The sequence below is a fragment of the Xylaria bambusicola genome, assembly GCF_022495145.1.
Source record: "Xylaria bambusicola strain CBS 139988 unplaced genomic scaffold F5B22scaffold_8, whole genome shotgun sequence".
Lineage (NCBI taxonomy): Eukaryota > Fungi > Ascomycota > Sordariomycetes > Xylariales > Xylariaceae > Xylaria > Xylaria bambusicola.
In genome coordinates, this window is record NW_025953561.1 from 925,342 (window position 1) to 942,332 (window position 16,991).

General features: G+C 47.8%; 5 protein-coding genes and 2 non-coding genes across 7 annotated transcripts; 2 read left to right on the forward strand and 5 right to left on the reverse strand.

The window, feature by feature from the left end:
- Positions 1 to 799: 799 nt before the first annotated feature.
- F5B22DRAFT_t61 lies at positions 800 to 881 on the reverse strand. Its single transcript has one exon. It is a non-coding gene; the product is annotated as a tRNA-Glu (tRNA).
- A 341-nt stretch (positions 882 to 1,222) lies between these two features.
- On the forward strand, positions 1,223 to 3,438 carry F5B22DRAFT_595940 (uncharacterized protein). Its single transcript, XM_047974184.1, has 2 exons — positions 1,223 to 2,378; positions 2,520 to 3,438. The coding sequence occupies exons 1-2, from the start codon at positions 1,478 to 1,480 to the stop codon at positions 2,717 to 2,719; spliced, it is 1,101 nt and encodes a 366-aa protein (XP_047833727.1). The 5' UTR covers positions 1,223 to 1,477; the 3' UTR covers positions 2,720 to 3,438.
- Positions 3,439 to 4,039: 601 nt separating this feature from the next.
- F5B22DRAFT_595944 (globin-like protein) lies at positions 4,040 to 6,600 on the reverse strand. The gene is made up of 2 exons (XM_047974185.1): positions 5,510 to 6,600; positions 4,040 to 5,386 (listed from the first exon to the last, which is right to left on the reverse strand). Exons 1-2 carry the CDS (start codon positions 5,901 to 5,903, stop codon positions 4,455 to 4,457), a joined length of 1,326 nt encoding a protein of 441 aa, XP_047833728.1. The 5' UTR covers positions 5,904 to 6,600; the 3' UTR covers positions 4,040 to 4,454.
- A 442-nt stretch (positions 6,601 to 7,042) lies between these two features.
- Positions 7,043 to 8,000, reverse strand: F5B22DRAFT_595946 (uncharacterized protein; the record flags this gene model as incomplete). Its single annotated transcript, XM_047974186.1, has 1 exon — positions 7,043 to 8,000. The coding sequence occupies exon 1, from the start codon at positions 7,536 to 7,538 to the stop codon at positions 7,044 to 7,046; it is 495 nt and encodes a 164-aa protein (XP_047833729.1). The 5' UTR covers positions 7,539 to 8,000.
- Positions 8,001 to 8,023: 23 nt separating this feature from the next.
- Positions 8,024 to 10,356, forward strand: F5B22DRAFT_595947 (uncharacterized protein). The gene has a single exon (XM_047974187.1). The coding sequence runs from the start codon at positions 8,283 to 8,285 to the stop codon at positions 8,631 to 8,633; it is 351 nt and encodes a 116-aa protein (XP_047833730.1). The 5' UTR covers positions 8,024 to 8,282; the 3' UTR covers positions 8,634 to 10,356.
- On the reverse strand, positions 10,260 to 10,331 carry F5B22DRAFT_t60. The gene has a single exon. It is a non-coding gene; the product is annotated as a tRNA-Met (tRNA).
- Positions 10,357 to 12,615: 2,259 nt separating the features above from the next.
- F5B22DRAFT_662043 (uncharacterized protein) lies at positions 12,616 to 16,888 on the reverse strand (the record flags this gene model as incomplete). Its single annotated transcript, XM_047980412.1, has 9 exons — positions 12,616 to 14,199; positions 14,259 to 14,686; positions 14,740 to 15,006; positions 15,060 to 15,165; positions 15,218 to 15,790; positions 15,854 to 16,228; positions 16,290 to 16,482; positions 16,549 to 16,572; positions 16,634 to 16,888. The coding sequence occupies 9 exons, from the start codon at positions 16,886 to 16,888 to the stop codon at positions 13,148 to 13,150; spliced, it is 3,273 nt and encodes a 1,090-aa protein (XP_047833731.1). The 3' UTR covers positions 12,616 to 13,147.
- Between the last annotated feature and the right edge of the window lie 103 nt (positions 16,889 to 16,991).

Genomic DNA, 16,991 nt, shown 5'->3' on the forward strand with positions numbered 1-16,991 from the left:
CCCGCCCCCCCCCCCCCCCCCCCCCCCCCCCGCCCCCCCCCCCCCCCCCCCCCCCCCCCCCCTTCTTTATGTTAGTAGCAGAATCACGTTGCTGTTTGTGATTCTCATTAGGATGTCTCGCACGTTTGGTTTGACGCGTCGAACGGTAACAATGCGATCGAGGACTAGTAGTTTTGCGATGGATTAAATTCGCCATCACACCCAAGCTCATGAAAAGCATCGCATATTTGTTGCTAATCGCCATTGTCTCTATTGTTATGCAGCTTTTCAGACTCATAACACTTCATATCAAACGTCGAGAAGCCGCAAGATGGCTGAACTATGTTTTCGTTGTTGCAACACTTACGAACATTGCCTTCCTCATCTGCGTCGCCTCACGAACATCTCCGCTGCAGTCCATTGCGGAGTTGCAATACAAGACCGGCAGGGGCTATGGGCAGAAGGGCATCGCCCTGGTTTTTCGGGCATGAGATTTTGATACCACCTACTTACAACCCACTTGCAATCATTACAGCCTTCAAAACACCACTTCAGATGACAATATCCTGTTATTATACACATTCAAAAGCCTCACTTGTAGGGCTAGTAAGTGCAGATAGATGGAATGCTGTGAATGCTGATTTCGAAAGTGGTGCATGTGTGTAATAATCTTCCCACGCAGTTAGCTGCCAGTAGACACCTAGCAAAAAAGGGCCCGACTGTCAAATTTCATTCGTTGTCTCAATCTAGACCAATTTGTATGGCAAAATGAGGCGTGTATGGACACTGACCGGATTAGGTTAGAGAAAAAAAAGGATGTTAGGCATGGTCGGGGTCGAACCGACGACTCCGGGTGCCAGATAATGAGAGCCCGGGATGTTCCCAAACTACACCACACGCCTTCAAGGTGGTACTTACATGAATAATAACATAAATAACTAACGCATGGTGATCCCCTACATAACAAAGATTATGATTCCAAAGAGCCTCAACGTATATTTAGTGCCTCAAAGATGTACATGCAGACCCCGTGGTTTGATAAAACTATGCATCACTGTTTGGTTCACGGTGCTACCTGAGCAAAAGCAGCATGCAAGCCAAGCCTAGGTCGGATTACGCCATAAGGTGCTAGGTAGGACAACTTAACCCCTTTAAGACTCTTCTTGGCAAGTACTCGCGCTAGGCGTGGCCTTTGGGGCCCGCTCTGGGAGTTTTTCCGGGCAGCTGAAAGTGAATGAAGGTATCATGGGCCTCGCGCTAAGCTAGCCTGCCATGAGGAACCTGACATGGATAAGTGTTACTAGCCTACGACTATGTAGACTGAAGAGGTGCGAACATCCAGATTGGAATCAATCTGTAAAGATCTCTCCCCAATCTTTCATCCCCTAGATGCGTTGATCAAGACGCTTCAACCCGCGACCGCGCGAGGCGCCCGAGTCCAACGAACAAACAAAACAATTCGATCCAATACGCCGACCACCACCACCGACCGCCCGTCATGTCGATACGTAGTTCAAGGAGGTTGCTCATCACGACCATCGTCGTGACGACGATATTCCTGCTCTTGGGGCTACACCACCGCGAGAGACTAATCGGGCCCCTAAACCGCGACGAAATATCCCAGGCAGATGTCGAGCAGCCAGAGCGCCAACAGTCCGATCACGAAAATGCATCGTCGAACCCCACCACCGTCGTTGTCCTCGAGCCCAGCAAACCCAGCAGTAGCGAGGGAGACAGCTCAGCAAAGAGCGGCGGCGGCGAAATGGCGCCCTCAAAATCAGACCACCACCTCGAACTCGTCGTCGCGAGCGTGAAAGCCGAAGACACGACCTGGTTCCACACGTACCTACCCTCATGGCACAAAAACATCTACGTCGCCGACGACCCGCTCGCGCCGCTCACGGTGCCGCGCAACAAAGGGCGCGAGGCAATGGTGTACCTGACGTACATCATCGACCGGTACGACACGCTGCCGCACGCGACGCTCTTCGTGCACGCGAGCCGGTTCGCGTGGCACAACGACGACCCGGACTACGACGCGCTGCCCACGCTGCAGAACTTCCGGCTCCCGTATCTCCGGGAGCAAGGGTACGTCAACCTGCGGTGCGTGTGGACGATCGGGTGTCCGGCGGAGATACGGCCTGCCGTCGACGGCGAGGAGAGGGACAACGCGGAGAAGATCCAGGCGAAACACATCTATAAGCAAGCGTTCGAGGAATTGCTCCCCGGCACAGATGTCCCGGAGGTGGTGGCCGTGAGCTGCTGCTCGCAGTTTGGCGTCACGAGGGATACGATTCGGTCGAGGACGAGGGAGGAGTATGTGCGGTGGAGGGAGTGGTTGTTGAATACCGAGTTAGATGATGCGTTGAACGGGAGGGTGTTTGAGTTTGCCTGGCATAGTGAGTATCTTATATCTGTCAGGTGTTCTTATCTTTTTTTAAGTTTTCCCCATCAGCCCCTTCCTCTCTTGCTTGAACCACCTACGTACCTACCTTCTGAGGACAGTATTGATTTCTGACCATCGCTTGTCATGAATTTAGTCATCTTCGGCAAAGAAGCCGTGCATTGCCCCTCGGCAGCCGACTGCTACTGCAACGTCTTCGGCCTCTGCGATATTTCCTCCTGCAAGGACAGTGGCTGCGAAGGACGATACGTCCTCCCGCCTTATTCGACGCTGCCGAACGGCTGGCCTCTTGTCGGCTGGGAGCAGGAAGAGCGGAATTTCACCGGTCCGCTGTAGTTTCCTTGTTTAGCCCCCTTTTCCCCCATCTTGTATTATACCAGGATAGTGACATTTGGAAAAATTCGGTTGGGATTAGACTGGCTAGTGCTTGTCACAAGCGAGGTGCGTGGTGTGTACGATAAGATTGTCATTTCTACATGGTTATTTGGGCACTGGTAAGTAAAACAGGCTGGAATCTACGGCTGTTTTAAGGACAGGATCGTTCTGACACGGAAAAATAGGATAAAAGCATGCATGCATACTAGGCGTTCAGGAAATAGCTTTGGAAGCGAGACTAGAATTGGGGAATCACTTGATCACCATCCATCCACATGTATTGGAAAGGGAAAATAGACACAGCACTTGTACACCAGATTAATATTGTAATGGGTCTCACTTCAATTGTATTCTTTTCGGAACAGTTGTATCTCGGATCATGTTATATTCATTCATCCTGAGTTCGAGCTATTCCTCCAGAATAATCTGAACAAAATAGAATGCGATGCTTGATTGAAGGCGGCATGAGTTCTAGCTCACTCACAAAGCCATGCCAAACCCATTGCTCACAACAGGTAACATTCTCACATTCTCACATACTGACTTACAACATTAACAACATCCAACATACATGCAGAATGGTCTACATGATATTTCCGCACAAACCTATATAGACATCATCCATACAAAATAAATACCAAACATTCAACACGCCATCGTCCCCAATCCCGCCCTAACCCATTCCCCCCTCCTAGGTTAGTTTATTTATTCTATTACATTACATGACTTTAGGCAGTCACCTCTCGTTTCAATCCCATAAATCCGAAACATCACCACCCACCCCAAACCCGACCAGGGCAGGCCAGGGCGAGCACAGACCTAACCTAGGTACCCTACCCTACCTACCCCAGTTAGATTAGGAAGGTTGCATTACCACACAACCGGGACACACACAGACACACACACACACACACGCATCCCAGGAAACCCCAGAAACAAGTTACCTTGGCTGTTAAAGTAGAGTGAGCGAAGCATGACAGCTCATTTCAGGATGGTGATTAACCAACGATAAAAATAAATAAAATATTTTTAAGTAAATTAACGATTCAAAAAAAGCTTATTCTGTTCCTTGGGCCCAGAGATTTGCAATCTCGGGCCAGAGACCTACGTACGTATCCCCGGAGTTCGGTCGGTCGACGGTCGCTGTATACCGACAGACAGGACGGACTACCTAGTTATAAATAACATGTGAAGGATACTCGGGTATCGACACCGTAATGCATGCATACCTGCACAGCATCCAACAACAGGTCTAGGAGGCCTGCTCGTGCAGTAGGAGCCGGTATGATCTTAGATAGCCTCACGTTCTTATCTCAGAACACGCCATTTTTCGAAATATTGTAAAGTATAATCATTGTGCATTATTTAATATTGCTACACAGCCATATGCTGATATGATGGAGCAAAAAAGCCTCCTACTACTGGTTGGTGGTTTGGCTCCGGTTGTCCGACGTCGCCGCCGTCGTCACCCAATCTATACCGTTTTTTCCCCGTCCCATGAAAAGCTCCCTAGTCCCAAGCGAAAAAAAGGAAAAAGAAAATAAGCTGTTTGTTGAATGGAGTTTGTGATCTATGTCCTTTCCCATCCGTTGCCTTCTAGACCTAACACCGTGGTTATAATTGCTTTTGACTTTCTATCAAGTTTCATTGTTTCATTTTGTGTGTGTTTTTTCGTGTTGGTCGTTTCGTCATGCATTCATCTCTTCATCTCGAAAGTTCCAACGCTGTAAAGCTCGTATTTGATCCTCGCGGGCTCAACCCGGTTCTTGAGCAAGTGGTTGCCGATTTCGCTCATGAATTTCTCAGGCCCGCAGACGTAATACTCGGCCAGGTTGTTGGTTAGCCACAGGTCCTCCCAATTCAGACCTATGAAGTCTTCCTGGAAGCGAGATGCTAATGATATGACATCGCCATCGGCGAGACGCGATCGGAAGAATTTGCATCTTACGTTGGGGTATGCTTGTGCTATCTTCTCCACCTTCTCGCGGAAGGGAGCGTCATGACGGGAAGCCTGGATCCAAGATACTGGCCGACCAACCCCTTGCTCTGCCACCACCTTCAGCATGGGATATAACGGCGCGCAACCGACACCAGCAGAGATAAGGATGAGAGGGTTAGTGTTAGGGTCATTGGCATCGACGAAGTATTCGCCGACGGGATGGGTTAGATCGAGGGTGTCGCCGACCTGGAAGTCATCGATAAGCACATTGGACACAAGACCCGGGCGATGCGGACGAATACTGCCAATGCTGCTATCTGATGCACTACTCGCAGCAGACGAGAGTGGAGGACCTTCCTCAAATCCACTATACTGTCTCGGGTCCGCCTGCGTGTCCGGGCCGGCGCCTACATCTCTCTTGATGGTAATACGATAGCTCTCCGGGTTCGGAGCATCGCTAAGAGAGTATTGGCGAAGCTGGAAGTACTTGAGCCCCTTGATCTTGACGCGGATCGTTACGTATAGGCCCGGGTTAAATGGCGGCAATGGCTGACCATCGACAGGCTTGAGGTTGAATGAAACGATGTCACCCTCGTTCGTCTCTGGCGTCTTTGCGGAGATGATGAAGGTGCGCCAGCTAGTCCATGACCCGAATTCCTTGTAAATGATTTGTTCGCGGCCAGTGAGCACTACGAAAGGTTAGCGACGAAGTAGTGGGCGTGGCCGTATTGTATGGATATGAAGATGAGCCATGAAAAAAGAGCATATGAGGAAGATGTGAGACGGGAAATGAGACGGGGCGGGGTTCTTACTCTTGGCCATTAACCAGTAGGCTTTGGTCCAGGCGGCATTGACCTCGGGAGTCATGGCAGGGCCGAGGACGGCGGAGAAGGCGCGAAGTAGATACTTGCCTACGATCTCGTAGTGCTCTGGACGGATGATGAGCGAAGCATGCTTCTGAGCAACCCGCTCGAGCTTCTCGGTCAGCTCGCTAATGTTCACAATGTTGGAAGCAAAGGCCAAGATGAGGGCTGTCAAAGCTCGGGGCTGTCGGCCAGTGTGCATGTTGACGCTGTTGAAGTAGTGGTTGAGTTGGGGGTGATCACGCAGCATGCTCTTGTAGAAGACAGTCGAGATGTGCTCGCCATGTTGTCGCAGAGCTGGGATGGTCTCGTTGACCAGCTCGGCCTCTTGCCGCGTAAGCATTGCAGGAGGGACTAATAGTGACCTGACCGGCTGTTGTTCGTTGTTCGTTTCTTGTTGTTCGCTGTTCGGTTGGTTGATCCTCGTGGTCCTCACTTTGTTACACCTTGCTGAGGGGTAGTAGTGGTGAGGATGATGGCGATGACGACGACGATGATGATGCCAATGCTGAGTGTGTGTATGTAAGAAAAGTCCAAAAGTCCGGGGTATATAGTTCAGGAAATGCTCTGGGAGTAGGTCTCGGTAGTATTATAGTAGTATTAGTACCCGGGGTGGCACGAGTTGAGCCGAGCGAGATCGGGAGTGAATAAACGAGGGATGGGTTCAGGTGTGGTTGGACAGGATTCGAGTGAGAGCAATGGAGGGAGGGAAAGGGTATAAAGTCAAAATTGCACGATTATGATCCGAGGTCGAGACGAGACGAGTCGGGTCGGGTCAGGTCGAGTCGAGTTGAGAGTGCAGGTGCGAAGTTAGGAGAACTACTATGTCATCGATCCTTCCCGACTTTTATCCTCTTATTCTTACTTACCTCATCTGTCTTATAGCTATCCATTTTCTACTATCACATTTTTTATTTCCGCTCTTTCTAGTATACTGTATGAAATTTTTAATTTTTTTTCTTCTCTCTCTCTCTCTCTTTTTTTTTTCTTGTTTCTCTCCGCTATTCTTAAAATGCTCTTTCATCTCCTTCCCCCGCCGTCACCCGCCCTTCTACCGTTGCAGTTAGTATATTTACCCATCTCGTACAAGACAGGCCGGGTACAGGCATCGACAGCGTGAAAAGAGGATACAGGGAGGATAAAAAGAGGAATAGAGCAAAATGAGGATAATGATGGATTGGAGCTAGCGGTATGGGGCAATATGCGATCCAAATGATCCAACTGATCCAAATGATGCAAATACCGACATGGTGTTTGCCTGTATGCAAGGTTTGATCATGGGGATGTGAATGGCCTGATGTGACGGTTATCTGGCATGATGTTGGCTTGTGACAGTGGGCTCTGGCCAGGGCAGACCAGGGCCGACCAGGGGGCCCCCTCTCAGCTTGTACATTAAGTAGCTACATTAGCGTATACCTTATTACCTAGCATCTCGGTATACTCTAGATTAGTCCTAGCCATGTTCTAGAAGTACTGTACATCCTTAGAGCGTAAATAAGTCGGTCGGTAGTGTACGATGCCGATGAATTCCCAGTCTTACATACGAACTACAGTAAGTTAGTAGTCTAAAGAACACGAAGGAAGCGAGGGGAAGTGAAGATTGACGGCCGAGGTAAGCGAGGAAATTGCTGTATGGCTGAACCCCCGTCAGGTAATAGTACTGTCTAGTACAAAGAGAGGCGAAGGAAGATCCATGAACAATGCATCGGGCATTAAGTAGGTAGGCGAGTGTAGGTAGGCTGAACAGAGTCTGAACAGAGGTTGAACAGAGGCCAGGTACAAGGAAGCTGCAGCAACATGTTGCGTGGGACCCGAGGAGCGAATGAACGAATGACCAGGTACCGAATACACATGTACGTAGCGTTAATAATGGCCATAATGGTGGTGATGATGATGCTATATTCAGGAACCACCGGGTCTCAACAATAATACACAACATACAGGTTGTACAAAGAGCGGGAGGAACCGGCCTTCCCATACCTCCAAGTCGGCACCTACCTACTTCTCTTAAGAGGTATAATAGCTACCTGTATTACTATTCACTCATCTCCTACTTATCTGGTGCGCAGTGAAGGCGGTCTACCTATTCGAGAGACAGGTCATATCTTAGTGAGGTCGTTATGGGGACGGGGATGGTTCGTATAGGCCGGGAGGGTAGGTAGGTGTACTTACGTATTGGAAGTACAGTAGATACATTCCTTGGACAGATCACCAGGCACCAGGGCAGTAAGTACTTGAGGTCGGTAAGTACGGAGTAAGTATGTATCTATGTAACCACCACCACTAATCAAAGTCCTAAGAACTGGACTACCGGTATTCAAAGAGAAAACACGCCACCGAGGGAGGAAATATCATCAGTCGTCATGATAGAGTCAATATAGTCAATCACCGTCCCGCTATTAATAACACACAGCTGATACACTAAATGTTTCCGTCGTCTTTTAGTGCCATGGCCACGCGACACAGATCTGGGTGTTTACATAATAATCGACAGATGGGATTGTCCCTGCAAAGTTTTTCTACCGTATTCCAACATATCGACCATTCACCATGAGAAACTCGCTGGTGCGTCGGACAAGTTGGCTGCTAGTGTAAGCCACTGGCACTTCAGCCTGTAAAGTGCTTGACTCAAAGTCATCTAATTCAGGTACATCTCTGACAGGTACATCCCGGTACCCTCTAGCCCTACTGATGGGTTCTAAGTACAGCTAGGTATTCATTCATGTACACGCGTACCTCTGTATCTGCTCTGTACTTATTCAGCACCCTGGCCAAGTGCCCACTTACCTGTACAGGTAAGTATCTCGTCACCTCAACCGTTGGTAAAGTACCTCCTACCTACCAGGCCCTACAACCACCCCCAGCAGTACCCAAGTTCCAGTCAACAGGGCACCTGTCGGAGTTTTGCTCACGTTGGACCCTTACTCCCAAGACTGGAGTGTCCCGGTCACCAGGAGAGAGAAAGAGGCGAGTCGATCTGGGTTCGTCGCACCCTGGAACACCACCGGGACGACATTCCCAATTGAGATGCCGTGTCATCTACCTACACGGACTCGTTCGTACACTACAGTAGGCATCGGGTGGAGGTTGTGTCAATAGCTAAGTCTGGATCAACAACTGCCTACCCAGGCGTGAATGTATTTAGGACAATATTAACACCGCCGGACACCCGACAGTCGGTCCCAGGGAGAGAACAAGCGAGCACGCGATGAGAACGCCACACGGCTTGTGCCGGGACACACCGACAGTTGCTGCTGCAGGGGACAGACAGAAAACAGAAAGAAAGAAGTTTGAAGTCCGACAAGATCCAATGAGAATCCCCGACCGCAACAACGCCTTCGTCCTACTCGTCAGGCTCCTTCACAACGAATACTAGTCTCATCACGCATCTCCCTATCAACATCGCCAACATCGCCAACATATTCTGTATCATGCCAACAACAGTTGGGAGCTGGGTGTTTCCCAGCAGTGGGGTTTCACTCGCAGACACGTGGTGGTCATGCCCACCACTACGACGTAGAGGAGCATTGAGCTGAGTATGTAGGAGGCAGTCAGATTTGCCCCAACAGAGTAGGTGTAGCAGATGGTGTAGGTAGACAAGGTCTAATGTGTTATATGTAGGTATTTCTCTTCCATCGAGTCCAATCACTTGTTTCGTAGAACCGCCATCAATGTTTTGGTGATGTATACTGCTAGACTAGACACATCATCTAGTGCACACGTACACTGTCTGTCTGCCTGCCCGCGGCGACGATGGCGAGGCAGAGCAGAGACGTGGCAGAGCTACTTGTACTTACTTGTAGGCAGATTATGACGGTGAGGCAAAACAAGGCAAAAGATCTCACTCACACCGACTACTTACAAACCATCCTTACAATTTTTTTGTATTCAATAATGCGAATCTAATAGGTGAGATTCGGAAATTATATATCTTGGTACACTAAACTCTAACCTTCGATTAATAACATCCACCCTTTGCTCCACGGTGAGAGACGATGATCGAGATGTTCATTCATCCCCCCCCAATTGCGAGCCAACTGCAAATGGCGAAAGAAAGTGTAGATCACAGACGAGGGTCGCCCACTCATCGAACCACATAAGCACAAGACACACACAGACACCCGTACATCGCACTTGCAAAGTATAGGGATGTCGCTTATCTCAGAGGATTCGGATGGGTGACCCTGTCTTTGTCCCCGTCGTGATTTTTTTTCTTTTTTTTTCTGTCTCTCGCAAATTGCTAACTAACCCACCTGCAAAACCAAAAGGGTTGGCATAAAAATATAACTGGGGAATGCGTCGCGTGACGAGAATTCGGGACAGCGGCCGCTTAAGCGAGACTTTGCAAAACTGCACCCTTGCCCCAAATACCTAACTTCATACCAACGAATTTCTCTGGAACAAATCCGCTCTTTTTACCCAGTCTAGGTAACCCGTAGCGTGACCCCCTGCTCGAACACTTGGAGACGTCGGAATGGAAATGGATAGCGCAGGCGGTATCCACCGAGAGAGTATTTAGACCACTTGCATACCTAGTAATTCTACTTTGACTTCTTCGGCTAACTTGAAGGGTAAAAAAAGGGAAATTTGCCTAGACTAGACTGGGGTGGAAAATGAAGGGAAATGATCAGAGAGAAAAAAGTAAAGATGAAGAGTATTTGGGAGAAGGGAAAAAGGAGGTAAAAGAAATGCAAAATAGTAGCTAGCGATTGTTTCGATCAATCGACCTCCGGGTTATGAGCCCGGCGCTCTTCCACTGAGCTAGCTAGCTCTGTATCTCTTGTTGTGTCCACAGATGCAAAATCCGGTCTTATTAGTAATTATATATTTACATTTGAAATGCCTATAAAGAAAAGCAAGGGTATACACACACTCATCTTCGCCTCAACCTACAGCTTATTTGAATTTCTTGTAACAGATTCCCGGAAATGTCGCTTTATGACCGCCTCGCCGTGCTAGACAAGACCATAGCTTCGCGATGATTTTGCATAGGTACCTACTTGAAGATATTGCACAGGTAGATACCTAGGTACCTGCTGAATAACACAGGTGAGGAACCCGAATACTTAGGTAAACTAGGAATACTTCAACAAAACTTTGCTCCTTCAAACGGCCACACAGATCATACAGTAGATGATAGTTTCTAACGCCAAATCGCTGCGCGAAAATATCAAACCGTTATCGTCGCGCCGTACCGAAATCCAAACATGCGCTTCTTCCGGAAGCCAACATTCCCAGTCATATTCGACGGCGAATAATGCTTGATTTCGCAATGGGTTTCCGGGCCAGATGGTGCCGCGGTGCCAAGAGGTCTTGTGTATCTCGATGATGCTACGCTCATACTTAGAACACCTGTTAGCCCTATGGACCTATTCAGGCGGAATTTATCATGTAAGTATAAGGTCTACTTGCCGTTTATCTGGCCTGATCGCTGGTCCACTACATATCTCTCTCTTTATTTCACCCAAGTACCCAACTCGCATCGAGTTTCCTATATCGATGCATGGCGTCCAACTCCACCTATTCGAAGCTTAGCTAGGACCCATCGTTCGAGCAATGCTTATATCTACCGTCGTCCATTTCTTGTGACTAGTGTATTTACTTTCCCCCACAAGCCAGATAGGCATCAGACTCCCTCCCTTCCTTCCCTGTACCACAACAGCAATATACTATGTACAGTATTCCCCCGCCCTGGCGCTGGGATCGCTTCGGTATTGCTTGGGACGTACCGGTAGACTAGACTATTTGCACTACATATCCCGAATCTACTATGTATGCACATGTTACGCTCTGCAGGGATGGATGGCGACGGTAATAGCACGGGGCTGTGTAGAAGAATAGCCGCATTTCCGGCGTCGTGGTTGTACATGACTATCGCTGCAACTCAATCTGCGATCCCAACTGCGACTCTGCCGGTCATCGTGAGGTCTTCTTTCACTGTATCTGCTTGAGTTAAAGTATCTAGGTAATTTATTACATGTTTGTAGATCTCACGGTCAGCGGTCTCGATATGTCCAAGTACTTAGTGTATTCTCGGCGGTTTACCGACGGCTTCAATGCCGAGCAATAACGGGCCTCCGAGATGGGTCCTATCTGGTCCTAAGTATGGAGTTTATCAACTATAGGTATGGGTTGTTATTATTATTATCTACATGCACAGATTGCTGACTAGGAGTTGATCGATTCTTTATCAATTAATTTGCCCGTGGTTGCGCGGCTTCTTTACCCTCTTGCGTTGCATGATGGCTGACGGTAGTCGTCAACTTGTCAGCACATCAGGTTAGATCATTCCACTTTCCTCGCAATCGGGAGCGGAATTTAGCACGACGGGTGGGAATTGTTAAGTACGCACATCGGCTCATGGTATGCTTTAACTGGGCTTCCTTGTGTAACTTAGGGCTGGGTCCAATACTTAAGTAAGTAAGTAGGCACGGCTTCATCCGCTCGGGATAGTTGCGGTAGTAGATAATTATGCTCAATATCCATCGTTGCCGGAGGTAAGGACTAATTTACCTTGAAACGCTCCCCATGTCTCGTTTCATACCGGTGGGTAATGTACAGGTTGTCACATGTTGTTGGCCTTGCAGCGGACCATATATTCTCATAGGTAATGGGACGGTGTTGGAAGCTGGCTAATTTGCGAAGATTTAGGGAACGCAATTCTTTATGTTGTCAAACTGAAGTCTCTGTGACTGCGCTAGAAGTACAGGATAAACGCAACCTTATCGTCAACGTCTTCGGTAAAATCATGCTGGGTAACGTGGCCTTCGCAGCGTTCAGTCAGTAGTCCTCGTGGAATGTGCTCGTCCCTTGGGTAATTCGGCGGTACGCAATGGATAGTTGGAATTGTGGATTATACGCGGTCGAGCGCGGAATCCTCAGCTCCCGAGAGAGGATGTCGAAGGATAACTAAGAGTATTGAAGATATCTTGTCACGCGTACGCTGAACAGTGATGCTAGTCCTATCATTACGTTTCTTACGCTCAACACGCTGTTATATGAACAGTCGCTGAGCTGTGCTGTGAAGCCCTCGATCCCCGCCAACCCAACTTTTGATTAATACACAATCGCATCGGTTCTGATGAGGGGCTAAATACGGTGTCGCGTACTGCAAGTCTTCACACTCTCGGCATGATTTGTTTTCCCATTGAGACAAAGGGTCCGTCGTGGGTATCAGCAACATGTCTTGTTTTTGCCTTATGATTTTCAGCCTTTTTTTTTAATTTTATCATGCTGTACCTCTATGAGCAATTACATCTAGGACTCGAATAAGTCTTCCCTTCAAATTTCCTTGAGTGGAGATTACTGGAGGTCTATAGCATCTTATATTTGTGCTTGTCTTCCATTCATTAGTAATTTCTTGCTCTGCTCCTCCATAGAACTTGCATTAGCCTCCCCGGGGTTCCTTTGGTGGTCGAATATCGTCCAGTGTGAAGGCGGGAAGCTGACTTGCTTTTCCCCTTGCTTTTTCCCTTTTGATATGGCTGACAACATGTCATTATCGATCCTGCTACCGTTTGACATTCTCCTAGGTTGGGACTTATTGTTTGACTCAAGATTCGTAGTAGGTGATGAGAACATATCTTCTTATTCTCGTCTTGCCATCATCAATCGCTTCTTATTCTGCTGCTCCCGGAAACGCATTAACTGCATTCCGTAGTCCCGTCGCGCTGCATTCGGTGATGCCACCTGGTGAGTTGCAGTGTCCAATGAATTATTAACAGTTAGAATTGGTTCACTGTGCCCTGGAGAAGCTGCTAAAGTACGCGGTGGTTCAGCGTCTGTAGAAGAACGTGCCACCATTAACAACCGCTTCTTGTTCTGCTGCTCCAATAGCCCTAATTCTATTTGCGCACTCGGGTACTCCATGTCCACTAATGAAACTGGCGCCATGTCGTTTTGTTCTTGCCTTTCCATCATCAACCGCTTCTTGTTCTGCTGCTCTAACAGCATTAAGTCTCTTTGCGCACTCAGGTACCCCATGTCCACTAATGAAGCTGGCGCCCTGTCGTTTTGTTCTTGCCTTGCCATCATCAACCGCTTCTTGTTCTCTTGTTCGCGGAGTTTTAATTGCATTTGGTATTGGTGATGCACTTTATCCATCGCTGAATTATTATGAACAGTAAGTTGTGAGCGAGGCAATTCGTGAGCTGCCGGAATTTGCGGTGGTGGAGGTGTCTCCTTATAAAAATTGTTTCCACTAGCAACTGCATTGATATCTTCTATGGGAGACTTAGCGACATCATCGGGTATCAATATTGGTGCTGGATCAGCTTCTCGAAACCTCTTTGGCACACGCTTGGTCAACGCGGCTCCATGGCGTTTCCTTCGATGAGCTTGAAGGTCCTTGGTAGTTCTGAAACCAACATCATTATAAGCACAGCCATGAACAGAGCATTTCAGATCGCCATTGTGGTGTGCTTGGTGGTCTGCGAGTTCAGCCTTCGAAGAAAACCCAACGGCCACACGCTCACACCCGTGATGGTTGCAAACAAATGCTGTTGGCCCAAATTCTTCTTTGAATCCTAGCAGTTCTTGCTGCAAGATGCCATGAACTTGTCCTTGGCTCATCAAGAAATGAACAGTTTCGTGATAGTGCTTTACGGCCTCGTGGAGATGCTGGGGCTGGGAGTGTTGATCTAGCTAAAGTTTAGACTGATTGTAAATTTTACACAAGGTATAGAAATACTGAATGTACCTGAAGTCAAGGCTTCTTGTTGCTTCATAGGCCAGGATTGTCGAATAAGTGCGGCCTCTTCTCTGGAAATTATTGTAGTTAAACGAGGGTCGAGATCATCTGTCGCCTCCAGAATCTCGTTCGAATGGGAGCTGAGAGATGTGAACTGTCGTAATTTCTGGCACAGTCGTTTAATTTGATCCAAGATCTCATCGAATTGGGCACCATCCAAACAATCTAGTACGTGGTCCATCCAGTACATGGATGCGTACGGCAGGAGCGCATAGAAACCACCAACGGTGGCAGCATACCGAGCTGGCGAGGGGTTCCGATTATCTGGGCATAGAATTTCAAGTGATTGGGTTATTTGGCTTAAGCAAGCTGAGGCTAGTGAGAGATGTGATTCTGGAGCCTGCATGAATGGGCCGCTGCTCTGATCAAGAAGGAATCTAAATATTCGTGTTAGTTCATGTCAGTGAACAGCGACTGTTGTATCACATACTGTGGGACGGATGAATGTACAAATATTAAAGATCCGCCTGGGCCATCCTCGACAAAGGGTTTACAGATGTCAGTAGCGTTTGGGAAGGGTCTGGTTTCTCGAGTCATGATCTGGCAGTCAGAGTTGAGAATCATTGCGACCCGTAGTTGACATTTACGCAATGGATGTCGTCCTTTACGGTACATGATCCAAGAAAAGATCCGCTTTATCTTGGAGAAATCGTTAGACGAACATCTATTACTAATGTTGTGCAGAATCTTCTTGTATCTGGTGATAAATCACAGTTAGCTCGTACTATTTTAGTAGTAATATGTACATACGCCTCGGCTAGGTCTGCCGGCAAGTTGTCGATTTGCATTCGAAGCTCGCTCAGATTTGAAGCAGTGCTCAAAAGCTCTAGAATCAAATGAACCCAAAGGAACATCCCTATATCATGATATTAACGACTAAACGTAGCAGCTCAATAGCAGTTTCCTACCTTCGGCTTTAGCTAGGATGTCATTCTTGATAGAAAGAATGGTATCAACTCCTAAGGCTCCTTGATACGTGTCATCGATTTCCTGAAGTCTGGCTTGGACTATTAACGAAAGATCCTTCTCAATAGAACTCCTCTCCTCGTTCAGAGACAGTCGAGGTATTCTAGACAGCTCCGAACTTATACTGGGCAGATCTTGACTGACAATCAATAATCTACATTTTTCCTGGCGGTGTCCAGTGAGAAACAGTAGTTCTTTGATTAGAGGTCGGTGAACTGATGTAGAAAGCTCGTCTATTCCATCGATAATAATACGTAAGTCGTCAAAATGTTGGATTAACTGTGGAAGCAGGCTTTTAAGAACATTGACCGAAAGGATTTTTGCCTGGCTCAAGAACTCCTCATAAAGATATGGCACGCAGTATTCAGATGACCTTACGATCTGTGCGCATATAGTTCTGAGAATTTGAGTAATGGCGCTCTCTCCAGGCGTATGGTAATCGCAAATGAAGAAGCACACCGGACGTTGATTGATACGTAGAAAACGTATGACTTGCGAGCTAATTACTGATTTCCCTATGAATAACTGTTAGATGTTATGGTGCATGACTTCTGGAAGCAGTGTAAGGCTCTAAATACCTGAGCCAGGTTTCCCATGTAGCCATAACACGGAGTTGCCACGCCCTCGCTGTAACCATGTTCTGAATTTGTGATTTTGTGTGATCCAAGATGATGTCCCTTCATAACAGCGGCCGTTTAGCACATCGAGCTTCGCCTCTTCAATATCATTAGGCGTAAGCCAATCCAATACAGCTTGACGTTGTTCTGCGTGCCTCTGGCGTTCACGTTTATATGCATTTTCACCTTCTGTTTTCCTCCACTCAGCAGCATGGAAAATGTCCAGCGCAACCGCTTCACGCTCGATCAGGTCGCCTATTCGTGCCATTCGTTCAAGTAGGCCGCTGAAACGGTGCTCGAAACGACCCCATGCAGAAGAGAAGAAGAATTTCCAACCTGTTGAACCCTCGATAAGTAATTGATTACCTCATGTGCGGCTAGGGGTAAGAATAATCACCTGGCATTCTTATCAGTGCATAGGCTTTCCGATGAAACTCGATGATGTCCTCAAATAGAAATGCTATCAGCTGCTGAAATTGTTCATCATTGGGGAATGATCCGGCGAAACGAGAGAGCCGAGGCATGCTGGTGGCGATGTTGCCATATGCCACCAGAATCTTATCTAGAGCATGCACAGACTCGTGAACAGCCTACGTAAAGTTAAAAACTAAAACTGTGCATCACGTATTGGGTGAGGTCTGCTATATAGATCTCACCTGAATGATCAACTTGATGGGGGCCTAAGGACATTATTAGCGGGACAGGCTTTTGATAATCCAGAATGAGCAAGGGTTAGAATACCCATATCCAGGGAAGATACGGCGTGCCATTGCAGGCTACCTCGAGCGCCTTGGAGTACGTCTCTATCGTATCAAGGAAAGGGGCCAGACGGTCAAAGTTTCGGAGTTCTTGTCTAGCAGCGAGTTGTTGTTCGACCTGTAGAACTGCATTCTTGACCTCATCAAATCTGCGTGTCGTGATGATCAAGTTAGCATCTTCCGATGATAATTCATTACGGAAGCGATCGCAAGCCCGTTGTAAGACTACCTGGGCCATGGCAGTGGGATGAAGCAGTAGTAAAAGACAAATCAAGGGTTGTCCAACGCCCGAGCTCAATATTACATATCTTTCAGGACGGAACTGAGAATTGCAGGGGATA